The sequence below is a fragment of the Microcaecilia unicolor genome, chromosome 8, assembly GCF_901765095.1.
Source record: "Microcaecilia unicolor chromosome 8, aMicUni1.1, whole genome shotgun sequence".
Lineage (NCBI taxonomy): Eukaryota > Metazoa > Chordata > Amphibia > Gymnophiona > Siphonopidae > Microcaecilia > Microcaecilia unicolor.
In genome coordinates this window covers 76,416,325-76,437,287 of record NC_044038.1, presented here as the reverse complement: position 1 = coordinate 76,437,287, position 20,963 = coordinate 76,416,325, and the positions used below count along the sequence as shown (strand labels likewise).

The window sequence follows — 20,963 nt, the reverse complement described above, 5'->3', positions numbered from 1 at the left end:
CTGGACAAAGAGGGTAGCAGAAAGAGATGGAGGCAGTTTCAAGTAAGGGCTTAAAGTAACCCTTGAAGTAGAGAATGTGTCTGTCCATAGGTCCTCCTGTGACAAGAAGCGATGATGGTAAAATAGGCTTAACTTTTGTTTTCGTTTTCCCCATGGTAGATGAAAAGAAGACACACATCTCAAGACTCCAAACTCCAGATCCAGGAAATAAGAACCACTAAATATAAATAGCATGGCCATATTCCAGGTAGCTGCTCTCCTCACTACCCTCTCGGGGGGGGGGGGGGGGGAGCAGCTCTTATCCTGGCAGGCCGCAGACCTCACTGTCAGCATTACCTTATACTGTACAAGGCCCTAAGAGTTAGTCTAACTGAGGCTTCAGGGCCTACTTGGTATCAGCCTAAGAACTCTGGGAGAACAGCTCTGACATTCCCTCCTCTCCTCATAGTCTGATCCCCTGGGAATGTCAGTGAAAGGATGTCTGTCTGTCACTGAAAGGCAGACCCTGAGACACACCGAAGCACTGCTGTATTATCTTTCTAGCCTAAGCGCTGTAAGCTGACTTCTAGATAAAATACCTTTTGCCAAGCCACACTTGTGTGTTGTATTATTGTGCTACAAATCTTCCTGCCCCTAAGAAGGGAATCTGGGACCAAGGAGAGGAACTTAGAACCCGGACAAATGCATAGTCTGACATCTGATCTCTGGAGGACATCTTACATCTCTTACACTGACACGCAGGGGCCGGGGCACAATGCGCCTTTCCAGGCTCACCAGTCCCCTGGCGGTTCCCTTCAGGCTCTACTGGACCGAGGCATGGGATTCCAGGTAGCAGCTCTCCTCCTACAATCTAAGCTTTTATATTAATATCGTAACCAAGGTTTCCAAATTTCTGTCTATGCCCATTCCTTTCCTCACTCTTAATATCTTGTGTGTAAATCACTTGGCTAATATTTTTTTTATTTGTGGTATATTAAAGGTAAAAGCAGAAGTTGTACCTGTGTCTTAAAAAAATTATGTCTTCTCAACATAATGTGCTCAATGAACTATGCTAGCTGTTAAGATTAGGCTCAGATCTTGAATACTTTTATAGTCAAGTTATATAAAATGCATCTTATCCAGTCTGCTTAAATATGGCACCTTACAGAATATATTTGTCAGATTTCCTGTGACTTGGTCTAAGCATATTGTTAGACTGTTCTTAACTTTGTTTTCTGCTTTTATTTTTGTGTTCATGTAGACTTTGTTTATGCTACTGCCTTATACTCTCTCCTGTAACTCTTTGAACTGTCTTGTTGGAAAAATGTGAAATAAACAACCCAGAGTTTGGTTTTCAATCACTGCAGGTTGTAAAGATTAAATCTCTTTTAATTTCAGTGATCGGGGGTCTTGATTGCTACAGCTGCACAGAGGAAGGGGACAGTAGATGCTCCGCTAAAGACACTAACATAATTCAGTGTGGTCCGGCTATGAACATCTGCATTGATTACTTATATGTCGCCAGTACAGGTATGATACCGGCAACATGGGCGGGGGGAGGCATTTTAATTCAAGTGATTTATTTGATTAAAATAGAATTAAAATAAAATATAAACTAGGCAATACAAGTATAGTTTTAAAAATTGTAATGAAAAGGAGAGGAAGTGACGTCATCGAGTAGCATGGTAGCCTAGCCTCACAGCTCCCTCTCCTAACGTCGATTTATTGCGAACAACAGTAATATATCAGAAGAAAAACGCAGCCTGGGTAAGCAGAAACCCCGTCTGAACAGCTGAGGATATGAGCAAAACAGCTTCCACTCGAAAAAAAGAAGCGGATAAAGCGGAGAAAAGCATGGCGAGTAAGGCCGCTAAACATCGCGAATCTCCGGAGCGTGCTTCCCCATCAGACTCAGACTCCGCGTTATCCATGTCGGAAGCGTGAGCTCCCCCGCCAAAAAAAGGCATGTCCAGCGAGCTTCGCAAGTTCTTATCCAATATACAGACGGAGATTAAGCAGTCCAAGGACGAAATTTTAGAGTGGATGGACACATTAAGTGTCGACCTTAGAGAGTTAGGTGGCAGAGTGGAGGAGGCAGAGCTGAAACTCGACGAGCACGCTGAATCCTTAAACAAGCATGCCAATATGCTGCAGGAGATGGACCAAAAGCACGCATATTTGGAATATAAAATTGACGACCTTGAGAACGGGACGGAGAAACAACCTCCGTTTCCGAGGCGTCCCCGAGGGTGGCGATGCAGAGAATGTGGCGGAAATAGTGCAGTCGCTGTGCTCCATTTTGCTGGGACCTGATGCGGGAGAACTGCGGTGTGAGCTGGATAGAGCTCATAGAGCATTGGGGGTACCAGGACTTATCGCAACACACCCTGCAGCTGAGAAGGCAGATGAGACCAGCGTTGGAATCCTTGACTAAGCATAAAATATCATACAGATGGGGCTTTCCTTTTTCTCTAAATTTCACCTTAAAGGGCAACAAGCATAGGGTGCAAACCCTACAGGAGGCATGGGAGGCCCAGTACGCCGCTGAATTGGTCTCTGAAAAGGCCCCACCCGGAGCGGTAGCGTCCACTACTCGAGTGAAACTTCAACGATGGCAGAGAGTCCCAGAAACTACAAAATGCGGTAACCAGAAGCGTTGAGCTGGACTGTGCACGCGGGACTAAGGCGTGGAGAATATGCTATCATGGACATGGAGAGTGGGAAGGAAATTTCCCTGAACTGGAAAATGTGCCAGTGTCGACTTACAGACTATGATAGATGGTGAGGGTTCTAACAATACTTGTAAATTAGGAGCCTAAGGGCTGACAGTTTTGGTTATGATGGAGAGTTAGCAGTTTAATGGGTATAAATGGGGACCAGAGGGGAGACGGGATGTGGATGGGAAGGTTTATTGTTGATCGTTTATGTGAAGGTATGAGGTGGGGGGGGGGGGGGATGAATGTTTGGCTGGGGCTGAGTGAAAGATGGGAACTTTCTAGAATCCCATTTGGAAGACGAGGTCTTTCACTTGGTGAGAAAGGAAGGGTCTGGGGAGGGCTTTAAGTGGGGGGGAGTGGACAGGGGAGGGAAGGAGCTAGGGGATAGGAGTGGACATGGCTGGGACCTAAGACTGTATATAATATCGCAGATTGCAGAGCAGACTTGGAGGGATGTAGCTGACTAGCATTGGTAACACACTCAGTGATGGGTACAGATTTAAAGATTCTATCCTATAATGTAAAAGGGTTGAATATGCCCCAGAAAAGGCAGAAGTTCTATAAAGAACTGGGGCGGGTCAGGCCGCACGTGGTCCTTCTTCAGGAGACCCACTTGAGGAACAGATATGAAAGACTTCTCTCCCACTCGGACTACCCAGTGGCACATTTTGCAGCTGCAGCGGGGTCAAAAAAGGGGGGAGTGGAGATCCTGATGCACGCAACAGTTGGGGCACAGGTGATCAAGGTGAGGAGGGACACGGGGGGACGTTACATCTTTCTGCATGTCAAAATTGATCAAGTGGACCTCACTATAGCATCTATCTATGCACCAAACACAGGGCAGGCGGGTTTCATTGACAAAGTTAGAAACTCTTTGGCCACTTTTGCATAGGGCTCCCTTATTATAGGTGGGGACTTTAACACTGTGATGAACCCAGGCCTTGACCGATCTGGGGCTCTGAGAGGTGAGGGACAACGGGACTCATTGGCATTGAGATCTTTAGCACAATCACTAGGCACAGTAGACCTGTGGAGGGTTAACCATCAGAGGGTGCGAGACTACACATTCTATTCTCCAGTACACCACTCATAGTCTCGCATAGATTATATCTTCTTGGATACTGCACTGGTGGAGAGGGGCCCTGAAGTGGGGATAGGTAGTATGACCCTGTCGGACCATGCCCCGGTGTGGGTAACTTTACCCAATATAAGGACTGAGAGTAAAGATAAAAGATGGACACTAAACGTTAGTCTATTGCAAGAAGGGGAAGTAGTGGTAGGATAAAAAAAAATGCTAAAAGAATACCTCGAGTTTAATTTGGACTCGGGGCCTTCGCTCAGTATAGTATGAGACGCCATGAAGGCAGTATCTCGGGGATACTTTTTGCAACTGGCCAGTAAGAAATCAAAAGCCCGCAAGGCACAGATAGCGAGCTGTCTTGAGAATATTCGCCTGTTGGAGACACAAGGCAAGTGGGTCAGTACAGGTATTGAAAGAGCTTAGTGCCCAGAGACTACTTAGCAGGGAGTATTAATAGATTCTTTGTGTAAACTATGGAGCACTGCATCCGTGTTGAGTGGATAATGTCATTTTTGTTATGATGCATTGATAATAAAGACTTCTTGCAATTAAAAATAATTGCAATGAAAAACATAACCTTCATTTTTTCCCCCAAATTGCTCCTGAATTTCCCACGAGACAGAATTCCATAGGGAAGGACCAACTTAGCTAGAAGCATGCAGATTCATGGGGAAAGCTGTCCTGAGACAGCAGGCAGCCATGGAGGTAGTAAAGTACATAATAGATGAGAGAAACAAAACCATCTCAGTCCTAAACCCTACCAATGATTTGTAGCAGAGCACATCTGCTTTATTCCTCACTTTCTGTACTTTTCTTTTGCCAGCTAACTTGACCCTGACCTTATGGAAGAAAGGCTGCAGTTCTGGTCCCACTATGAAATGGAATGATGAGATTTTAGATGAACATCTTCAGCATAAAGTTGAAGCCAGGGCCTGCAGCACTAGTCTCTGCAACAATGATGTGATGAACTTCCCATCACTGACACCTACCGGAAGTGCTACTGGTAAACTCTGGCTAAAGCCCAGGCATAGGGACTAGCACAGTGCATGTCATCTCTAAGGCCCTGATGCTCAAAAGTAAACACGGGTGCAAGAGGCCATTAGTGCCAGACTAGCACCCACGTTTACCGGTGTACAATGCTCAAAAAACTCTACCACGAAAGACAATGCAAATTGCGTACAAATGAGGCTATTTGCTATTCCCCCCCCCCCCCCCATGCTCAGTCTAGAGTGCACCCCTACTACTGAAAACCTAATGCCAGCTTGGAGCTGGCATTAGGGTGTGCAGTGGTCCCTTTTCAATTAAAAACAAAAGCTCGGCCTGGTTTGGTGGACTCCAGTCACCCCTCCCCACTAAAAAAAGATAAAAGCCTGGTGAGCCAGTGGGCCTCCCTCTCCCTTCCCCTGAAGACTACCCTGGTGGCCTAGTGGTGGGCCCCCCCCCACCCCCTCATACCTTGAAGTCCTACTCCCTCCTCCTGGGCGCATCATCAAAATGGCGGCACCCTGCTATATAGTAGTTAGGCCCCACCAAGTGCATCCACTGGGCAGGGCGTTGCCATTTTGGTGATGTGCCAAGCAGGAGGAGAGAATGGGACTTCTCCAAGGTACAGGGGTGTCACAGGAGTAGTCTTTGAGGGGGGGAGGGGGTTCAGGGGTCCCATTGGACCACCAGGGTTTTATTTTTTTTAGAGAGGGTGGATATAGGGCCTATCGGACCACCAGTGCCAGGCCAGTTTATTTTTTTTAATTTAAGAGGGAAGGGGTTGGGGTTAGAGGTACGACATGCTCTTTTGCGCATGCCCGGACATTATCCTCCTTCCAAACTCCCTAATGATCAATGCTATGAACACGCCTAAATTACATCTCATTAGCATTGAGGATTAGGGAGTTCCTGTGCCACGCTGAACAGTGCCTGAGTTTTGAGTATCTGCATATAAGAGCACATCCTCAAACACCAGCAGAAATGTACAAGAGCACAGGGTGAATTTAAGGCTTACTTAGGGGCAGGAAAATAGTTTGGGTATCAGGTAAAATGTTTTAAGAACCACAGAGGAGAAATTATTTTATTTTACCCTTAATATTTGCTACTTCTTGTGTTAAAATTTCCAAGTCTTCACTACTACTAATACTACTAATAGCATTTATATAGTGCTACCAGACGCATGCAGCGCTGAACATTTGACATAGAGAGACAGTCCCTTCTCAAAGAACTTACAATCTAGGTAAAACAGACAGACAAGACATTACAGGTAAGGGAATTACAGGGTAAAGAGGAATAGGGGAGGAGGAGGGCAAAAGAGTAGTGGCTAGGAGCCAAAGGCAGCAGTGAAAAGGTGAGCCTTCAGCTTAGATTTAAAAACAGGTAGAGATGGAGCTAGACGTATGGGCTCAGGAAGACGGTTCCAAGCATAAGATGCAGCAAGATAGAAGGAACAAAGTCTGGAGTTTAGCGGTGGAGGAGAAGGGGGACGACAAGAGAGACTTGCTCAGAGAGCGGAGTTCACGGGGAGGAATGTAGGGAGAGAGGAGAGGTAACGAGGGGTAATAGAGTGGATGCATTTAAAGGTCAGTAAGAGAAGTTTGAATTGTATACGGAAGCGGACAGGAAGCCAGTGAAGAGACTTGAGAAGTGGGCTAGTGTGGGCATAGCGATTCTGTTGGAAAATAAGTCGAGCTGCAGAATTCTGGACAGATTGGAGAGGAGAAAGATGATTGAGCGGAAGACCAGTGAGAAGTAAATTGCAATAGTCCAAGTGAAAAGTAACAAGGGTATGAATGAGGGTTTTGGTGGCGTGTTCAGAAATGAAGGGGCGAATTTTGCTAATGTTGAAGATAAAGAAGCAACAGGTTTTGGAGATTTGTTGAATATGAGCAGAGAAGGAGAGAGAAGAGTCGAAGATGACTCCAAGGTTACGAGCCGAGGAGACAGGGAGGATGTGAGAGCCATTAACAGAGATAGAGAATGGGGGAAGAGGGAAGGAGGGTTTAGGGGGAAAAATGAGAAGTTTAATTTGAGATGGCGTTGAGACATCTAGGCAGCAATGTCAGACAAGCAGGCAGAGATTTCGTCTTGGATTAAGGTTGAGATTTCAGGGGTGGAGATGTAGATCTGAGAGTCATCAGCGTAAAGATGGTAATGAAAACCATGGGATGAGATCAGGGCACCAAGGGAAGAGGTATAGATGGAGAAAAGGAGTGGTCCAAGGACAGAACCCTGAGGCACACCTACTGAAAGCGGGAGGGAAGTTGAAGAGGATCCACCAGAGTGAACACTGAAAGTACGGAGTGAGAGGTAGGAAGAGAACCAGGAAAGAACAGGGCCTTGGAATCCAAGCGAGGACAGCGTATCAAGAAGTAATGTGTGGTCAACGGTGTCGAAAGCAGCAGAAAGGTCAAGAGGGATGAGAATGGCATAGAGACCTCTGGATTTATCCAGAAGCAGATCATTAGAGACTTTAGTAAGTGCAGTTTCAGTGGAGTGAAGAGGGTGAAATCCAGATTGAAGTGGGTCAAGAATAGGTTGAGAAGTGAGAAAGTCAAGACAACGGCGGTGAACGGCGCGTTCAAGTAATTTGGAGAGCGAAGGGAGATGGGGGCGATAGTTGGAGGGACAGGTAGGATCAAGTGAGGGTTTTTTCACTTGGATATATAAAGTATGAAGAGAGAAAAACCGAGAAACTATGGCAGTGGGAGAGAGAGAATTAAAATAGAAACAAAGAGGGGAAAAGATACAAAGAGCGAGAGAGGGTAGTGATTTTGTAAAACATACATTGTCTCTCTAGCCATATTTTTCAGAAGCACCTGTAATTTGTAAATAATCTGCATAAGTTATCATTCTACATGTGTCTAATCCTAGGGTAGTTTCCATGCACAGGCACTTTCTGAGATTTACCTAATTTAACACCTTCAGTGCCAGTGTGTAGCTTGTACCCAGCAATCAAGCTGTTTGCATTCACACATGAAGAAAAAAAATATTCTAAGCATCTCATCGTTTCCATTCCAGGACTGTCAGTTTAAGAAAGCATGGGACAGCCATGTGGGATCCCTTAGGAAAAGGAGGAGTTAAGGGTTATGGAGAATGGCCAGACTGGATGGGCTATTTGGCCTTTATCTGCCATCATTTTTCTAGGTTTCTATGCTTCTAACATTTATGTACTCATCCACCTAAAGTTCACCTGACCACACCCCAAAATTATCTACTGATTTATTTCTGTAAGAACGGAAAGATCTTGTGACATAAAATAAGACCGCCATTAATCTTTTGAGCAGGGACTGTCTCTTTGTATCAGGTGTTCAGCGCTGCGTGTGTCTGGTAGCGCTATACAAATGCTAATAGTAATAATAATTAAACTGTAGAAAGATTTGGCGGAACTAGATTCTTTAAATCATGTGATAGGATGTTAATCAATGATATCGAGTATACTTGCAGTAGATGGTATTATAGGTACATCTGTATCAGATAATCACAAAACAGCAATTATTCTAGACCCATTTGCTAAGGGATATGAAAGTACCTAATTGGCCCTTAGGCATTGCTGACAGGCTGCACCAATGAAAGGAATAAAGCAAAAAATGGAAATATATTATTTCTCCGAGGACAAGCAGGCTAGCATATTCTCACAAGTGGGTAGATGCTGATCCGCTTCGCCCGGTCTGGCATTTATGCACGGCTTGTGCTTCACAAAGCTCTAACTTTTTACTTTGGCATAAATGCCGGACCGGGCGACGCGGATTGGTGTTTAACCACTTGTGAGAATATGAAGCCTGCTGTCCTCGGAGAATACCTGCTACAGGTAAATATCTTCGCTTTATTGTAGATATATAAAAATAACTATATGGCAGAATGCAAAGCAAGTTACAAAAATAGACTTGTACTACAAATATCCTGATTACAAATCCTATATAATAATTTGCACCTCCGTCTGGCTGCCTGGGTTCGTAACACAGTTCCCATTGGTCCGCCCTGGGGATGACTTCACAGGGCGGACCAATGGAAAGTGAGAGGGAAGGGAACCCAGCAGCAGCCCCTGTAGGTGAATAAACGCCCCCCCCCTCCGAGTTCCATGAGGGGGAGGAGGGGTGGGTCCTGGAACTCGGAGTAGAGGGAGGGAGGCAGGTGGGGGGCTTGGAACTCGGAGGGAGGGAGGCAGGTAGGGGGCATAGAACTCGGAGGACAGAGGTAGGGAGGGGGCCCTGGAACCTTGCTAGCGCCCGTTTCCTTTCTGTTGGAAACGGACCTCTTTTACTAGTAGATATATAAATAAAGACATATGATTACACCACTAATATATCCTAAGAAGATTATAAGAAATTACACCTATAATATATTCTGAGAAGATTACACTCTTAGCAGCAAATGAAGGCTAACCACAGGTCCTGTTATAACCAAAGTTGCAGGCAAAAACCAGAGCTAACTACCCTGAGCTATAAGAAGAGAATTCTGCAAGCTCACCGCTGAGGTTCCGTAGGTTCCAGCAGTCCAGGTGATATACAGAATCAGATTTCTTTCATTTAGGCAACAGCAGATTTCCTGCGTGCCTCTGTAGATCAGGTGTTACTCCAGAGTCTATTCTGAACAGCTGGTTACTCAGTCTTTGGGGAAAACCACAGAGCTGTGGCTGAACTTGACCTTGTCAGGTCTCAGCACAAGGAATTCAGTTTACTTGTGTTCAGGACAAAAGTCGGTCTCTCTAGCTCCTCTGAGAGAGAGGTATTACACCAGGCAAATCTTCTCCTCCTCTTCCAATCTGCTGATCTGCTTTTCCTTCCATTTCCCATCATTGGCCCTGTTCACGGTCAGGTGACATAAGGACCAATCACCAGCCGTGTATCTTTGTCGAGTTGATAATCCACGGTCATGACATAGGTCTTGTGTGCGTCCAGCTAGAAAAATGTATCAGTCATGAGCCTGATTTTAACAAGCCCCCTCCATTGTTCACAGTTGTTACCGGAGAAACTGTTCCTGAGAAGTTCACTCCTCCGCATGCTCTCAGGAGACAAGATGGACAGCCAGTGCACATAGACATCAGTCCTTGATAAGTCAGCAGCATAGTTGTGCCAAAAAGTAGTTTTCCTTTGTAGAAAGCTGGTTTCTGATCTATTCAGGCCATAGAATCCGTATTAATTGGTTCAGGCTTGGACAGACCTCAGACCAGCAAAGGTGAGATAGCAGAAAATTTGTTCTATCTCCTGTGCCATGAGCTGATCCCTGGGGATTTTCAGTATGAGAAACAGTGAAAAAGAGAACCCAGCAACTATGTACTGTTGGTTCTGTCAACAATAACTAAGTGCAAAAGTCGCAGCTGGTTGATTGATTCTATCTTCACTTTTCAGACTTTGATAACCAGAATGGCATGGAATGTTATTCTTGTCTCAGCTTCTCAAAGGATCAATGTTCACCACAGAATGCTGGGACAATTAAGTGCACCGGTCACATGACACAATGCTATGAGGGAAATGAGACAGTGTCCATAAATAATGGTAAGTTATGATGCAGTCAGTTCAATTTTGCTTCCATTCATTTTTATTTCAGGAGCTCTAGAGAGTGACAGGTTCCTTAGCGTCAGCGGCAGATGAATCCAGAGACTTGTGGGTTCTGACCATGTACCAGCAGGTGGAGATAGAGAGCGCTGAACTGCAGTGTCTTATAAGATGAAATGCTCCTTGATCAGTTAGTATTCTCTATCTCCAGCAGGCAGATGGATGGTCTATCACAAGCTCATGGTGTCATCTGATGGTGGCTCCTATTTTGTGTCTCTCAGTTCAGTAGAGCTTTGGGGTGTGTGACTGAGCAGTTCCACCTTTAGGGAGTACACCTGGTCACCCCAGGTCCCTACCCCACCCTTCTCCAGCCCTTCCTCCATTCTCTTTCATCACTGGAAAAAAAAAAATTGGCGCATAATTCTTTAAAGCCCACAGCCTTGGCTGCAAGAGAGATACTGGTTTGGGTCAGTATAAAGGGCTTATTGATGGAGAGGATGTGAGTGTGCTTCCAGCAACACTGTGTTTGACAGGCAGGATTCCCAGCGGCTGTCTCTCCCAGGGTTAAATGCTGTTCCTAGTGTTGGAGCTAGTGAACAGCATCAGGGCAGTGCACCATGTTGTGTGTTAGGACCTCTGAAAGGGCCTATTTAGTGCTCTCATATTCTTAGATACCTTTCATTTAGAGAACTTTGAGTCCCCTCAGTTTTTTCACAGAGGGCAGTTACTTTAATATCCCGAACGTTTTCCTCACTTCTTTTGTGAAACTCTCTTTTTCTTATCAGAACTCTATTTATATTGACAGTACAGGAATTCCTTTTTCCAGCACCTTTAGAAAGGAGTTTACTTAGTCAGGCTTAGTGCTTTTGGCTCCATGTTTCTGGAAACATTACATATCGTTATTTTCTGAGGCTAGTGCACTGGTCTCTATGATAACCATGGAACCCCAATGCTGCCATGGGGGCATTTTCTCCAGGTACAGTGTTTATAGCAAAATAGTTTTATTTTGGAAGGTGGCTGGCTTGCAACCTGAAGGTCAGTGTCAAGGCTGGTTTGTGCATCGTATTAAAAGTTCTGGAACTCGGCTGTGTTTCAAATGGGGCATATTTTACTTCATTCTCCCATTTTGCTTGCCTTGACAGGCATTTCATTACATGGCCGGGACAGCTAACACTGCACTACAGTGCTAAAGGTTAGCTATGTTGGTTTGCCACAGCTGCTGTGCTCTCTGTACTTGCACTCTGACACTGGCCAAAACTATTACGTACCAGCTCCAGCCACCACTGTATCAGCGACACCACTATCTGTATGCTGTAGTGTCTCTAAATGCGTCTATTGCATTTTTGCACCTTTTCATTGTATTTGACCTCTAGCGACTATTACATAGCTACTTCAATGTAGAGGAATAGCTTAATGGTTAAAGCAACTGAGAGTGAGCACAGAGATCTAGAAGTTGCTGGTTCAAGTCCCACTGCACCTTGCCATCAGTAGCGCACAATGGTACAAACAGCCATATTCTGCTACACCATCTAGCTCTGGCTCTCAGCTACTGAACAGCCAGTTCTAATGCACAGCCACACAAGCAATTCTTTACTCTCTCAGCAAGAAGATAGCTCTGGCTTAGGCATTGGACAGCTGATTTGGCTTCTAAGTCACATTTAGCAAGCTACATTTTAAATGTAAACGTTTGTTTGGAGAAGATCTAGAGAAGTTGAGTAAAGACCTAGGGGACTTCAAGTGTCGGAGATTGCCAGAGGACAAGTCTAAAGATTCTTTTTAATCCTCAGTCTCATCTTAGGTTTCGTGAGGCCAAGTGCAGGCCAGGCAAATCTAACTTTCAGCGTTCCCACGTCAACAAAGACAAGCCATCTTTCATTCTGCTAGAAAGAACTCTGCTTCAAACTACAGGTCTACCAATGCCTTCTTCATCTTCCAATCATGGGGTCTCAGTTCACTCCTTGGGTTTCATAATAGGAGAACTCCTCTCCAGGTTCCATGAGGAGTGGACCAAAATTACCTCAGACCTGTATGTCTTGGAAATACTAAAGCAAGGTTACAAACTGGAGGTCTCCCATTCTACTGCAGATTTTTTCTTGGAATCTCCATGCAAGCTCCAACCCAAATATCAAGCAGTTCAAGCCACCTTGCAAATGCTTCTTCATCTAGGCACAGTCAAGACTCCCCAGTTGCAGTTGGGGAACAGGAAGTTATTCCATTTACTTTGTAGTTCCAAAGAAGTGAGCTTCCTTCTACCTGAGTTTGGACTTCAAAAAAGTTAGTGTTAAAGGTTCAACATTTCACAATGGGAACATTGCAGTCGGTAATTGCAGTCCAGCAGGAAGGATTTCTAACCTCCCTGGATCTCAAGGAAGCATTCTTTCATATTCCTATTTCACCTTCCCACAGAAGATTTGTGATTTGCAATTCTTGGTGAACATTATCATTTATGACCATGTCATTTAGCCTTTTCACATCACCAAGGACATTTTTCAAGGTCATGGTAGTAGTGACAGCCTTCCTTCACAAGGATGGATTGCAGGTTCATCCAATCCTCACGATTGGCTGATTTGCAGCTCATCCTTTCAAGAGAGTCTGCAAGTTTTATCCAAGATAGCTGCTCTTCTTCAGTCCTTAGGATTGGTATTCAATTTCACCAAGAGATAGTTGTTTCCAACACAAATCTTGGTGTATCTGGGAGTGATGTTCGACATAGGCTTAGGGAAGACATTTCTTCCAGTTGTTTATCAGCAACAGATTAACACCCAAGTCAGGTTCTACTTTCCCTACCAGATCCTGGAGTTTAGGAATATGTTCAGTTCTGGGTGCAATGGCCTCCATCTTTGACATTCTTCCATGGGCCAGATTCCACATTAGACTACTTCAGGGGTTCCTTCTCAGCTGTTGGTCTTCATCTCTCTTGGACCATCCAAGCCAAACTCAGCCTCAACTGGTTAATTCAGCGCAGCCTTCCTCTGACAATTCAGAAGTTCTTTCTCTCTGCAGGCAGCTATCTGCAGCAGTTTGTATGCTGCTGGGGCGTTCCTTAGCTGGGTGCAACAGGGGGCTCTGTCCGGCTGTGTACTTGGAGGCCTTGGTAGCAGAGGGGGCTTCCCTTCCCGCTGAGTTCTTTACCTGCGCTTCAGCCTACACAGTTGCTCTTTTGGACTCTGCTGCCTGAATGCAACAACCACGGTTGGGCCCACTTTTCCTCCCAGACTAATTTTTGAGAAGATCTGTGGTTTGAGGACCTTATCCTGCGATGGCTGGGGAGGAGGTCAGGGTGCCTGGGCCTTTGGGGTCCAGGGAGCAGTTTTCCTCAGACTTTGTATTGCTTTTACATCAGACCTATTTCCTGAAGAGGAATCACCCTCAGGCACAGTCCCCCATGGCAAGGGTACAGACCATGAGGTCCGTGGGAGGTTGGGACCAGCCGCTCAGCCTCTGTCGGTGAACCCAGCGCAGAAAAGGTGGCTCATGGGGGTGCTGTCTGAGGTAGAGTTGTTAGGCTGTATTTCCCCTTCCTAGTCGGATGCCGCCTTGTTGGAGGAGTTCCTACGCTCATCTTGGTTGGAGGAGGGTGAATTGGTTCAGGAAGAACCTAATGATCTCACTGCGGTGCAGGTCTTCCATAGAGAGGAGTTGCCTTCATTAATCGCTAGGGCTTTGGAGGCCCTCAATATTTCGGACTGCAAATCTCAGGCCTTTGCCTCCATTAACCTGAAGATGGTGAGTACGAGGAAACCGTCAAAGACCTTTCCGGTGCATGAGGCTATCCAGGAGTTTTTTATGGCTCAGTGGGCTACTCCATGATTTGTGGTTGAAGATGTTGAAAACAATGTCTTGACTTTACCTTGTGGCAGCGTACCACCTGGAGAAATTTCCCTTGCCTAGGGTGAACATCTTGGTGGCGGTGGTCACCAAGAAGACCACCCTCTGGTAGAGGAGGGGTGGCCCATAAGTATGTCCAAGATAGAAAGCCGGAGGCTTCCGTGAAGCACTCTTTTGAGGTATCTGCTCTCGCCCTTCAGCCTTTGTAGCTCTTATGCAGCCCAGGCATGACTTAGCTGGGTTCAGCAAGCGATGGGGCAGGGGCCAGTCAGATGTTGTCCACACATGGAATTGGGTCTGGCGTACTTGGCAGATTCGCTGTATGATCTTGTGCACATCTCTGCCAAGCAGATGGTGTTGGTGCTCACGCCACTGGGCGGTGGACACAGCACCTGAGCTGTGGCTCACCAAGCTGCTCTTTCGGGGAAAGCTGTTTCGCAGGGATCTGGAAAGATTAGTTAAGGATTTGGGAGACTGTAAGTCTCACTGGCTTCTAGTGGATAAGCCAAAGTCTTCCTCACAGTTGGGAGTGATGAAGCCACGACTGCGGGATTTGAGACAGTATCACCCGGGTTGTTCCTCTCCGGCCTTTCAGCGATCAAGATACCAGTCATTCCCTTCCATTCGAACTTACAAACGAGCCTCTAGTCCAGCTGCACAACCAGGGCCCATGGCTCGCTCCTCCCAACAATGGGGTGCAGGCTCACTCCTCAGTGTCAAGGATAGGGGGTTGGCTTGCTCTCTGTTACAAGTAGTGGACCAAGGTCACCATAGATCAGGGGTTTTTGGAAATTATCAGAGAAGGTTACAAGTTAGAGTTCTCTCCTGTCAACAATTTTTTTATTGGACTGCCCATGTCACGCAGTTTTGAAATGAAGGAAGGTCAAATCCACTCTGATCCTTGCTGGATCTGGGATTGGTGGTGCCAGTGCCTCCCGTGAGAGGGGCAAGGTCCTGTACTCCATTTATTTTGTAGTTCAAAAAAAGGGCATGTCTTTTCACCCGGTTTTGGTTCTCAAGCGAGTAAATCAGTCCCTTGAGGTCAAACATTTCCGCATGGAGACATTGAGATCTGTCCTGGCGACTGTGCAGCCGGGGGGATTTCTTACAGCTCTGGATCTCAAGGAGGTGTATATGCATATCTCTATTTGGCCTCTTCATCAGCATTATCTATGCTTCACTGTTTGCAGCGTGCTTTCATTTTCAGGTGGTGCCCTTTGGCCTTACCTCAGACCTTTTCCAAGATCGTGTTGGTGGCGGAGGCGTTTTTGCAGAAGGAGGGGATCGGGGTGCATCCCTACCTCAATGACTGGTTGATACGGGTGGAGTTGACGCAAGAAAGCTCGCCACTTCCCGAGTGATTGCTCTCTTACAATCTGTAGGTTGGATGGTCAATTTTTCGAAGAGTCGTCTAGTCCCAGCCCAGATATTTGAATATCTGGGGGTTTGTTTTAACACTATGCAGGGTAGAGTATTTCTACAGGAGCTCAGATGGACCAAGCTGCAGGGTCAGATATGGCAGCTGTTCGGGATGTCAGGTTCTTGTGCATGAGGTTATGTACAGGTCCTGGGCTCCATGGCAGTGACCCTGGAGATGGTGCCCTGGGCAAAGGCACACACGCAGCTGTTGCAGCAGTCCCTGTTGAGTCGATGGTCGCCAGTGTTTCAGGATTACCAGGTCCATCTCCAGTGGTTGCCGCGAGCAAAGAGCAGTATGAACTGGTCTCTGCACCACAGCCTCCCTCGAGGTGGGGAATGTAGTTGGCAACTGCCCAGTGGATTGTGGTGTTGATGGATGCAAGCTTCTTGGGCTGGGGAGCTCTTGTCTGCACCGGTGTGCTCAGGGTCTCTGGTCTGAGACAGAGGTTTAGTGGCCAATCAACCAGTTGGTGCTATGAACAGTCTTGTATGCACTGCAGGCCTTCAGAACTTGCTAGAAGGCCAGCCCATTTGAGTCATGTTGGACAACACGGTGGTGGTCTGCATCAACAGGCAGGGGGCATTCGCAATCCATCCCTGGTAGCAGAGGCATTCCCTCTTTTACAGTGGGTGGAGAGCCACTTGCAGTCCATCTCTGTGGCGCACATAGCGGGGCATCTCAGTGTGCAGGTGGACATCCTAAGTCAAAATGCCCTGGACCAAGTGGAATGGCAGCTCTCGGTAGCCTTCTGGTAAATCGAACAGAAGTGGAGCACACTGGTGATGGACTTCATGGCAATGAGGTCAAACGCCAAGGTGCCCAGGTTCTTCAGCAGAAGAGTACAGTTTTTAGGGCTTGGACGCCTGCTGCAGCCCTGGCCAGATGCGGAGCTTCTCTACATATTTCCACTGTGGACGTTAATAGGTAGGGTCCAGTGCCATCGGGGCTTGGACATTCTGGGGGCTCCGGATTGGTCTTGGCGTCCCCTGGTATGCAGACCTGATGCAACTCCTAGTGGAGGCGCCTTTTTCTTCCTCTGTCACTTGATCTCCTTCATCAAGGTCCAATTTGGATGGAGGAGCCATCCTGGTTTCGTCTTATGGCCTGGCTCTTGAGAGGTAGAGGCTGAGGAAGAAGGGTTATTCAGATACGGTCATTGTGACTCTTCGTCAGGCTTGGAAGTGTTCCACTAAGACAGTGTATGTGCAGGTGTGGTTCTCTGACCGGGCGTGGTCTCCCATGGCAGCGACTTTGCCTCAGTTCTTGGCCTTTTTGCAGGAGGGGCTGCAGAAGGGATTGGCGTATAATTCTTTGCATATTCAGGTTGTGGCTCTGGCCTGTTACAGAGGCTGTTTGTTGGGTACATTGTTGGCAGAGCATCCAGATGTGCATTTTTTTTTGAGGGGCGTGAATCGCCGCCAATCCCCGATCTGTTGATTTGCCCAGATTGGCACCTTAACCTGGTTCTTGCAGCGCGTTCTGAGCCTTTGCAGAAGGCATCGGAGAAGTAGGGTTACCATATGGCTCCAGAAAAAGGAGGACGGATTGAGCCAGCCGGGTTTTACTTCCATTGCTTTCAATGGAAAGCAATTGCTTTCAATGGAAGTAATTGAGCCAGCCGGGTTTTACTTCCATTGCTTTCAATGGAAAGCAATGGAAGTAAAACCCGGCTGGCTCAATCCGTCCTCTTTTTTCTGGAGCCATATGGTAACCCTACGGAGAAGGAACTGACTGAAAATGGTGTTCCTGGTGGCTTTGGCATTGGCTCGCCGAGTGGCTGAGCTGCAGGTTTTGTCTTGTAGGGACCTTTTCCTTCTGTTTTCTGAGTTAGCTGTGACTATCTAGACAGTGCCTTCATTTCTGCCTAAGGTTGTCTCGGCATTTCATATTAACCAGACAATCTTTCTTCCATCCTTTCGGGTGTAGGATTATCTGGAGGATTTTGATGTGCTAACCTGCTTGGACATTCAGAGGGTCCTACTCTGTTAGCTGCAGGTCACTAATGACTTTTGTCGTTTGGACGACATTTTTATGCTTTTGTCGGGTTTGAAGTGGGACAATGCACCTTCAAAAGTGACCGTAGCTCAATGGATTAAAGAAGCGGTGTCCTCCGCTTATATTTTGTGAGGGTGCACTCAGCTCGAGCTTTGGCAGTCTCTTGGGCAGAGGTCCAGGCCTTTTTTGTTGGAGCAGATCTGTAGACCGGCTACATTGGTATCTTTGCATACTTTTTCCAAGCATTACCGGTTGAACGTTGCTGTGTGGACAGATTCCCATTTTGGCGCTTTGGTTCTGTCCGTGGGAGCAGCAGCTTCTCACCCTACTTAGGGACTGCTTTACTACATCCAACTTGTTTCTGTATTCATCTGCTGCTGACACTCAGGAAGGAAAAATGATGCCTTACATGATAGTTTTATTTCTCTTAGTTGTAGCAGATGAATCCAGGATCCCACCCTCGCGCTGCTGGTTAGGTTTGTGGGCTGATGTGAGTCTCTATTGTAGGTTGTTCTTGCAGTGTCTCTGGGAAGCATTTCGGTATTGGTTATACTTCTGTGAGGAAACTTTTCCGGGGATTTGTTCTTTCTTTTGCTTTGTGATTCGACATACTGACTAGGGAGGTGGCCGTCCTATGTTACAATCCAGAACTACCACTGGGCTAACGCAGCAGCCCAGCGATAACTCCGCCCCCAGCGCACACCATTTCCAGTGCTACAGAAATTTATTTCCATATTTTTACCTCCAGATTAGCATGGGAGCCTTTTCCGCTACTTCAATGGGTGGCAGTAAGGTCTCCCCCCACCCAAAATGGCTGTGCGGCAACTGTGAGCTTATCGCAGAACCATTTCATTTTTTGGCCTTTTTACTTTCTGCAGTAAAAGTGCCTCCGTGCATGGCAAAAACATGCGCTGCTGCTAGCGCAGGGCTCCTTTTATCGCAGCTTGGTGAAAAGGGCCCCTGAGTCAGTTCTGTGGTCTCTTATCTCCACCTGCTGGTAGATAGACACAATCCCACCAGTTTTGAATTCATTTCCTGTGACTAAAGGAAAGAAGATTATCAGGTAAGACATAATTTTCCCATCTCTCCTTCTGGACCCGCATGTCTGATTGTGAGACCATCATCATTTTTATGTTTGTCCTATTCCTCTGCTAGCCAATGTTAAGGCGCTGTTTTTTTTTCTTGCAGGTTATCCTCCCCAAACATTTTACATTAAAAGTTGTGCTAAGGAAAGTGTTTGTTTTGTCGGCTACAGCTATCCACCTGATGAGCCTATGACGTATGAAGGACATGGCTCTTGCTGCAATGGAAAACTTTGTAATGGGCCTGACATAGTACTGTGACAGCCTATTAATCTAATGCCCTTGTTCATCTGTTTCTCACCTCTTGCTGATATTTGTATAGTTATTGTACTGTGAGAGAATAGAGTGAGGAAAGATACGGCTCTATTATCTCATCCATGGCAACTCATATTACAATGCTCTGCCAGCTACTTCTACTTTGGTCTGGACTTTGTTCTGTAATTTCAGTTGGTATCTAGCTTGGCACAGCTGTACTCTGCCATATATCTGAGATCAGATTTTTCTGAGTTCATAATCTCATCAAACCAAAGATGTGCACTTATTTAGGAGAGCAATGTATTTCAGTAAATATTCTGATTGCTGTTTTACAACCAGACAAAACCTAGTTGATTGTCCATTAATAAGTCTATTTTCACTGCCTATGACTGAGAGGATGGATATTGTTTATAGTTATGAGCTGTCTTGCCAATAATTACAGAAATGCTTGTGTGCAGCAAAAATTATACCTATATCTAATTTACATTTATTGAATATTCAATGTGTGTCATATATATGAACTGAAATTCTTGTAAGATGTATAATCAATACATCCAGGGTGTTTCGATGTGTTGGTAACTCAGTGGTGGATCACTGTGAAAGAGCCAGTGCCTTTGTGACATTATTCACAGCTGATTGGTCAGAGAGGAATGATTGTAATACTGTATTCCAGTGTGTCAAAAATACTCAAATGTTACAAACACAAATAGCTATTTCATACTTCATGGAAGTTAAGGTGAATTTTAAATAAGCATGTAGACTTCAAAACTGAGATGTCCAAGTCAGGGCATCTCAAATTCTGCTAGTGTCTTAGAAAAGGATCTGTTGACATAAATCCTCATCAGCCTTCCTTAAAATGCTTACAGGAATGAAGGTATATACACTGGCTACATAAAGCAGCAGCACCCATGTCAACATCTACAATATCAACAGAAGCAACTATAACATACATGTAGAGATGTGCATTTGTTGATGTTTCCCTTGTTTCATATCACTTCCATCCTAAAACGGGAAAATTAAACCCCCAGATTGACAGGTTTCTTTCCAGTGGTTTTAAATTTCAGCATTTTTCTCCTGATGTTAGTGAGTATCAACTCCAGCCAGCCTTGCACCAGTGACCGGTTTGGAAAGCAACTGCCTTCCCGGAAGAGAGATTTTGTCTCTAGAGTCTGCTATAGCCAGCCCATTCCTGGCTTCCCTGTATTTCTAGTAATCTTAATCTCTGTTTCCTTAACATCCATACCAGACCAATCCAGAATCAGTGGGTTATTTCCACTGACAGCACATGGAGACAAAGAAACAAAATAGTTCTGTGTGATTCATTCCTTAAAGACACCATGCAGCCTTAGTATTTTTCTGTGTCCAGTGGATGGTCGCAGACACACTGTTCAGTTTCTGGAATATTTATTGTAATGGGTGCCCCACAGATAAGCTCTAGTTTTGTTTGTTTCAAGAATAGAGCAGCATAAGAAGGAGATGAAAAGAGGACAGGCAAATTCTGTGCTGTAAGATAAAAACTCTCTTTAATAGGCACACCACCAATAATTATATGTAAAAGAAGTATGATGAAACATAAAGGAACTACTTGTCCATAAAAGCAAAGTAATTAAACAGTGACTCATACATTTTCGTTAGTGCAATTTTTCTAGATCTCTTGGTTGCTTTCATTCACTTCCATCTCTAACATCATTTACACTTTTCAGACTCTGTAGTTGAAAGAACAGCTCTTTACCCCTTCAGATGATGCCTGATTCTTCTCTGATACTCTGTATGTTATTTCTCAGGTTTAATACCTTATCCTTTTAGATAAGACTGAGCCTCCTGTAATTCTGTATCTCCCTCTATAGTTTCTTGTAGGTGGCAACAGGTCCCCTGTGCTCTTATCTCAGATAATGCTCTCTCCTGCTCTACTTTGTTTCTCTTTGGTCCCCCAGTGCTATATTATGCTTAGCTGAACAATTAAGGATAGGAGACTAGGTGCGTATGTTCTCCGAGGAGAAGCAGGCTGAATATTCTCACGTATTGGTCGTCGTCCGCAATGGCCTGGGAGACCGGAAGAAACTTCAAAAGGAAAGTAATCCTCTGGAATGTTCCATCGCGTGGGCCGATTCACCGCGCATGCGT

The 20,963-nt window shown here is 45.7% G+C and overlaps 1 protein-coding gene across 3 annotated transcripts in view; it reads left to right on the top strand.

Annotated features, from left to right (window-relative positions):
• Positions 1 to 20,455, top strand: part of LOC115475989 (ly6/PLAUR domain-containing protein 3-like) — a 42,246-nt gene extending 21,791 nt beyond the window's left edge. For all 3 annotated transcript variants that reach the window (XM_030212079.1, XM_030212078.1, XM_030212077.1), the window contains 4 exons: positions 1,378 to 1,509; positions 4,601 to 4,780; positions 10,113 to 10,259; positions 18,691 to 20,455. In XM_030212079.1, the coding sequence (XP_030067939.1) occupies positions 1,378 to 1,509; positions 4,601 to 4,780; positions 10,113 to 10,259; positions 18,691 to 18,845 (614 nt within the window). In that variant the 3' untranslated portion in view covers positions 18,846 to 20,455. The remainder of the gene's footprint in view (positions 1 to 1,377; positions 1,510 to 4,600; positions 4,781 to 10,112; positions 10,260 to 18,690) is intronic.
• The last annotated feature ends 508 nt before the right edge of the window (positions 20,456 to 20,963 follow it).